Genomic DNA, 7,513 nt, shown 5'->3' on the forward strand with positions numbered 1-7,513 from the left:
TGGTGTCAGTGGGAGGAATTGTGCTCCATTGGTGGTGTCAGTGGGAGGAATTGTGCTCCATTGGTGGTGTCAATGGGAGGCATTGTGCTCCATTGGTGGTGTCAATGAGAGGAATTGTGTCTCTTTGTTGGTGTCAGTGGGAGGAATTGTGCCCCATCGTTGGTGTCAGTGGGAGGAATTGTGCCCCATCGTTGGTGTCAGTGGGAGGAATTGTGCCCCATCGTTGGTGTCAGTGGGAGGAATTGTGCCCCATCATTCGCGTCAGTGGGCACCATTGTTGGTGTCATTGGAAGAAACTGTACCCCATCGTTGGTGTCAGTGGGGGGGGATTGTGCCACATTGATGGTGTCAGTGGGAGGAATTGTGTCCCATTGTTGGTGTCATTGGAAGGAATTGTGTCCCATTGTTGGTGTCATTAGGAGGAATTGTGCCCCCTCATTGGTGTCAGTGGGAGGAATTGTGCTCCATCATTGGCGTCAGTGGGTGCCATTGTTGGTGTCATTGGAAGAAACTGTACCCCATCACTGGTGTCAGTGGGGGGAATTGTGCCTCATTGTTGGCATCAGTGTATGAAATGGTGCCCTAAGGGCCGGATAAAAGCAAGCAAAGGGCTGCATTTGGCCCCCATGCCGCAGTTTGGACACCACTGTTATGGACCAACGTGAGTGTCTTGGCAGAGCCCCAATACCTGACACCACACGTTTTTTTGTCTGATGGCCACAAAGTCTTAAGGACACAGGTCCATGGTCATGGAATGAATGCGATGCCCAACAGGCTCATATAGGTGTGTTGGTCATTTTGTGTCTACACACCTTTGACTATATAGTGTGTCATTGCAAAATTGCCTACATCAGTAAATACAGTTCCAGCAATAATAATAATTTTTGGATTTATAGATTACAGATCAAACACAACTGTGTGCAAATATTAGAATCAGAAATTGTCATATCGCCAAGAGTCTTGGCTTCAGCTGTCATGTATGGCGAAGACCTTGTACTGAGTCTGCCTGTCTCTGCAAGTAATCCATACAACTCTTTTGGAAAGAGCGCTGTCAAGTTGCTCACACACATTACAATCTGTGTAATCTCTGTACAATCTAAATTTGTGTAATGGCAGGTACAGAATACATAATAAATGAAAATACAGGCCCTGTCACTTATGACGTCCTTCTGAAAATGCTAGGTGCTTGGTCTACTCTGGCTTCAACACTGCTAGTCGCTGGCCGGGAACAAGCAATAACGCAGTAAAGTCTTGATCTACATAACTTTTCTGGGTCAGTGACTCAGAAAGTACTGAAGTTAAAGGATCAGCATAACAATCGGGCTACTAGTTTGTCCAGCAGAAGAAATCAGCCTCTATGTTCCCCCCATTAAAGGTTTTCTTTAGGCTAATATCTTTTCCCAATAATCTGAATTAGCAGAACTGGTGGTTGGCATTCTTGGCATCCACCAAAGACTAGCAAAATAAAAGGGCAGCATTCGTGTATTGAGCACCCCATTTACACCTTAAATTCTGGACCCCATATTTTGTAGTCTATAGGAGCAATAATCTGACACAATAAAAAAAATATATATATCAGGCATGTTCCTCTTTACCTTGATGAAGAGCTGGATTTTTTGTTTCTCCGCCATGGTGGAGCTTGCTTTTAACAAGGTGGCGTGCAATTTTTTTCCTCTCTGCAATTATTCCTGGCTGTACTTCTGTCAAGGTCTGGTCTGGCTTGCTGAACAGCAGGTGTGAACACTATCTGCTTCTCCCTGCTAGTTTTAGAGGCTGACACTCCCTTTTTCATCAAAACCTGCACAGACCACATTCCTCCAAACTGCACGTCAAGGAACGATGCTGCTGACACTCGGAGTTCAGTATAGACTGATCTGTTCAATCCACCCATAGCTTCCCCTGACCACCCAAATACTGGTCACCCTAGGTGACATTCCTGCTATAAATTGGATGCTTCTCATTCCTATCAGACAGATCATATACATAATACTACACTACCTGTATATCTGATCCACCCAGGTGATCAACATCAAACCTGACTAAATCTACAAAGGCATTGGATAGTTGTCGAAAAGTAGAATTCCAGCAAAAACACTGTTATGTTTTGGAGAAGAAATGGTTAGGTCAGTGATTCTCAACCCTGCTAGTGCCGTGACCCCTTGATAAAAGTTGTGGGGACCACTAACAGTAAAATTATTTTTGTAGTGTGGGTTGTCAGCACCCAAGACAAGACAAGTAATTTTAACCCCTAACCCACGGACATTTGGCGCTCCCTGAGTCCGTTCCACTCGTACTGTATTAAAACCCCTTATGGTACATTTTAGGATATACCGCCCTTTCTATTTGTTCTGCTTTCTTTCCCTTACATCTCTCTCTATACAACTTTCTTGCCCCATCCCTCGCTAGCTGTTTTTCTTTCTGTTATTCTCTCTCTCCCCTTTTTTTTTTTTTTGTTCCTCCCCCTCTTTTCCTCTCCCTTCCATGTATTCTCTATTTTTATTCCTTCTCTTACGCCTTGGGGGGGATGGGATGAGTGGCAGTTCTGGGGGGAGTTCTGATCAGCCAACTTAGGTGCTCTTGATCAAGGTCATCTGCTGATCTGAGAACTGTAGTGGGGACTTTTAAAGTGGTTGTAAATCCTTACAACACACTTTCACCTACAGGTAGGTGCTGTAAATATCTCCTAAACCTACATAGTTTAGGAGATATGTACAATTCCCCATACGAGGATTCCTTATGCGAATGCGCTAATGTATTCGGCGCATTCGCACTTTAGAAGGGTCACTGCGTACTGTTTTTCATTAAAGGACAGGACATGCCATGACTGGCGGCTCCCATGCGCACACACGAGAGTGACGTCACGCAACTCCGGCCAGTCACAGAGCCGGAGTCCATGACCCCGGGAAGGAAGATGGACGCTTCCAGCCGGTGAGGAAATCGGGGGCATCACAGGCTCCTGTGTCAGGTAAGTGACACATAATGGGCTACTATGCGATGCATAGTAGCCCATTATGCTTTGCCTTTGCAGGGAAACAAAGAAAAAGTAAACCCATCAGGGTTTACTTCCTCTTTAACCACTTTCAGACCGGACCAATTTGCTGGTCAAAGACCAGACCACTTTTTGCGATTCGGCACTGTGTCGTTTTAACTGACAATTGCGCGGTCATGCGACGTGGCTCCCAAACAAAATTGACGTCCTTTTTTTCCCACAAATAGAGCTTTCTTTTGGTGGTATTTGATCACCCCTGCGGTTTTTATTTTTTGCGCTATAAACAAAAATAGAGCGACAATTTTGAAAAAAACGCATTATTTTTTACTTTTTGTTATAATATCCCCCAAAAATATATAAAAAAACATTTTTTTCCCTCAGTTTAGGCCGATACGTATTCTTCTACATATTTTTGGTAAAAAAATCGCAATAAGCGATTATTGATTGGTTTGCGCAAAAGTTATAGCGTTTACAAAATAGGGATAGTTTTATAGCATTTTTATTCATAATTTTTTATTATTTTTTTTTTTACTAGTAATGGCGGCGATCAACGATTTTTATTGTGACTGCGACATTGTGGGGGACCCATCGGACATTTTTGACACATTTTTGGGACCATTGTCATTTATACAGTAATTTAAAAAAAAAAAGGAGGAGAAAATCTGCGCTACAGTGAAAAAACAAACAAAATTATGTCATGCAGCAATTCAAAATATATACCAAAAATGCTATATAAAAAAGACTTGAGAAAAGGAAATGATAGAACTGCGCAATCCTTAATATTTAAATTAAGGTGTGAATAAACAATAAAGTGCATGTGTGCTCAATGTTGTGCAAAGTATTAACCTAAACCCCAACATAGAAATGCATTAGCAACATATACCGTGCAAATAAGACCACATAAAAAATAACACCAATTATTATAAATAAGCACTAATAAGATCAATACTGAAATCCCAATGGTAATAGTGCTTCAAGGAAATATGTGCAAAAAAATACTAAATAAAAATCAAAAATAAATAAAATAAAAACTCGTTAAAAAGTCCAGGTAAGTGAGTTCAACAAACAAATGTCCACAGTGACTTGTCCAAAAATCCAAAACAAGTGTAATCGTGAGGCAAAGATTAAAGTGCACCACCACCGTGTAGATAACAGATGGCTCCTTACCAGATGCCCCAGTAAGGAGTGCGTATCATAAAGGTCGAGACAAGGTATGCATCAGACTCAGATCTTCAAAGGATAAGAGACCACTGGTGCCGGACTCAAACGAATTACAACCAAGAAGCAGATGTTCACCGTAAGGAAGAAACAAACAATCCAAAATAGTGTAACACCGTTTATTAAAAAAGGAACATAAGAAGAAGTGCACTTACAGAAGTAAATGGACACAGAGCATATCGTCAATGGAAAAGCGTCGGCCGATCGCAAACTCCAAACGATATCCTTATTCAGTTGCAACTTCCAATGAGGCAAAAAGCGTGTCACGCCACCCAACGCGTTTCGTGAAAAGATCACGTCGTCCTGGGGTATCCATACCCCAGGACGACGTGATCTTTTCACGAAACGCGTTGGGTGGCGTGACACGCTTTTTGCCTCATTGGAAGTTGCAACTGAATAAGGATATCGTTTGGAGTTTGCGATCGGCCGACGCTTTTCCATTGACGATATGCTCTGTGTCCATTTACTTCTGTAAGTGCACTTCTTCTTATGTTCCTTTTTTAATAAACGGTGTTACACTATTTTGGATTGTTTGTTTCTTCCTTACGGTGAACATCTGCTTCTTGGTTGTAATTCGTTTGAGTCCGGCACCAGTGGTCTCTTATCCTTTGAAGATCTGAGTCTGATGCATACCTTGTCTCGACCTTTATGATACGCACTCCTTACTGGGGCATCTGGTAAGGAGCCATCTGTTATCTACACGGTGGTGGTGCACTTTAATCTTTGCCTCACGATTACACTTGTTTTGGATTTTTGGACAAGTCACTGTGGACATTTGTTTGTTGAACTCACTTACCTGGACTTTTTAACGAGTTTTTATTTTATTTATTTTTGATTTTTATTTAGTATTTTTTTGCACATATTTCCTTGAAGCACTATTACCATTGGGATTTCAGTATTGATCTTATTAGTGCTTATTTATAATAATTGGTGTTATTTTTTATGTGGTCTTATTTGCACGGTATATGTTGCTAATGCATTTCTATGTTGGGGTTTAGGTTAATACTTTGCACAACATTGAGCACACATGCACTTTATTGTTTATTCACACCTTAATTTAAATATTAAGGATTGCGCAGTTCTATAATTTCCTTTTCTCATTTATACAGTAATCACTGCTATATAAATGCAGTGATTCCTGTGTAAATGACACTGGCAGTGAAGGGGTTAACCAGTGGGTGGCAGTGTAGGGGTTAAGTGTTCCTAGGGGCGTGTTACTAACTGTGGGGGGGTTGGGCTTTCATTTAGTGAACACTGATCTCTGCTCCAATCACATGGAGCAGAAATCAGCGTCACTAGTTGCTAGGCAGAATGGAGAAATGTTGTTTACAACGGCACTTCTCCATTCGGCCGCTCCGTGAGACGATCGCGGGGATGTCCGCGGCGATCGAGTCCGCGGGTCCCGCGACCGGACTCACGGGGGTCCCGACCAGCGCGGGAGCGCGCCGCCGGCGGCGTGTTCCCGATGGCAGGGCGGCAAATTTAAAGGGACGTACATGTACGCCCATTTGCCTGCCCGTGCCATTCTGTCGACGTACATCGTCGTGCGCTGGTCGGCAAGTGGTTAAGGGCAACTCTAATCACAGGTAGTGTTACTCACTGTGTGTCCAGCTCTGTGGTGTCTCGCAGCAGTGACACCTGTGCTGAAATCAGGAGATAGGGTCTCTTCCAACCCCTCCCACTTCATATTCCTCACCAGTTAGCTGACCATGCTGTGAACTGAATGGGTGGCTGGGAAGAGGCTGAGTGGGCAGCTGCGTGCTTCAGAAACAGTCCAGCTAGGTGGCCACAGGCTCCAGAGACAGCCCTGCTGGGCAGCCTTGAAAAGGCTTGGAGAGCGGTAAGGGCTTTAGGAACAGCCCAGGATTCGGTGACCCCTGGCAAATCGTTATTCGACCCCCTAGGGGGTCCTGTCTCCCAGGTTGAGAACCACTGGGTTAGAGCCTGTGCCAGATTTGTATTGCTTACTGTGGTCTGATAGGAACAAAAGGCACAGAGCTGATCCAACTGACTCTGTGCCTTGTTATTACTGTGATGGTCAATCGCAGTGTTTACAAATGTAAACACAGCTAGTGTTTACATCTACGCATTCGCCCTTTCCTCCTCTGCCACTGATCATTGCAATCCTTTTCATTATTCCGCAGTGGGCACTTCTCCTGGGGGAACACACTGAGGGAACACACTGATCAGCAAGGGAGGCATGATGATCACCAATGGGCACAGGGGCTAATGGACTATAAAGGGGCACACGGACCACCCATGTTATGGGGCAAAACACTATTGACCACCAATGTTATGGGGCACTTGCCACTTATCACCAACATTAAAGGAGGAACATACCACCACTGACCAATACCATTAGGGGGCACTAACTCCTGGCTACTGAAATCTTGAAGCTGTTCTGTGCAATACATAGCCCTGACCCCTGCACTTGGACTCCTGCACTGTATATGCTATTCCCTAAATTACACAATTTGGGGGGCATGTTAGAGCCTCAAGAAATTGGATAAATCCAGGTTTGTTTTCAAAATGTTTGGTCTCTTTCCTTTCTATAGTAACAAAACAACTGAATTGGTTTGACACCAAAAGAAACCTTCATCTGTCAAACATCTAAAATTAATTTGGGTAGAGTGTAGCATGACCGAGTATCAGTCAAACTTTCACAGCATTGAAACAGAAAAATGGCCCAAACAAGGAGACTATGGTGTTGATTTACTAAAGGCAAATAGACTGCACTTTTGCAAGTGTAGTTGCCCCAAAGCCTATTAAATGAGGCAGAGCTCTGGTTACTTCTATCATCCGATCATGTGCAAGTAAAAATCCTGTGTTTTTTAAAATTTTCCTTGCATGCAATTCGGTGTTCTTTGTAAAGTGAAGCTTTACCTCATTTACAAAGCTCTGGATCAAATGCACTTGCAAAGTGCACAGTTTATTTGCCTTTAGTAAATCAACCCCTATTTGTGCTAGTACTCATGTACTTTGGACAATTGAACCTAACCTCACTTTCCACTGACAATAGTAAGGTTTGATCACTTTCTGTAACACTGACCGCGGGGGCAATAATTGAAAGGAGATCTGTCCATCTGGGACAAAGACAGCTGAAAAAAATACAGACAGAGATTCTAACCCTTCCCCACTACCTTTTATGTCGCATTCCCATATACCAAAATACTTTTCTGCATGCGCTGCTTCTGTTTTGAGGCTGCACTGTACATGTCGGGCAGTTCCTCTAAGTAATACGTTTCTGTACACAGAGGGGCTCTGTGCTTCGTGACTGTCAATTAGAAGCCTGTCTAATTATTGATT

General features: G+C 43.2%; 1 protein-coding gene across 1 annotated transcript in view; it reads right to left on the minus strand.

Moving 5' to 3' along the window:
• The window catches only part of CLIC3 (chloride intracellular channel 3), a 52,157-nt gene extending 50,233 nt beyond the window's left edge, over positions 1-1,924 (minus strand). The window contains 3 exon segments of the mRNA XM_077477109.1: positions 1,596-1,670; positions 1,672-1,744; positions 1,746-1,924. Coding sequence (XP_077333235.1) covers positions 1,596-1,670; positions 1,672-1,744; positions 1,746-1,891 — 294 coding nt within the window. The 5' untranslated portion in view covers positions 1,892-1,924.
• Positions 1,925-7,513: the final 5,589 nt, after the last annotated feature.

The sequence above is a fragment of the Lithobates pipiens genome, unplaced genomic scaffold (assembly GCF_037356315.1).
Source record: "Lithobates pipiens isolate NorthernLeopardFrog02 unplaced genomic scaffold, aLitPip1_a1.2 Scaffold_1, whole genome shotgun sequence".
NCBI lineage: Eukaryota > Metazoa > Chordata > Amphibia > Anura > Ranidae > Lithobates > Lithobates pipiens.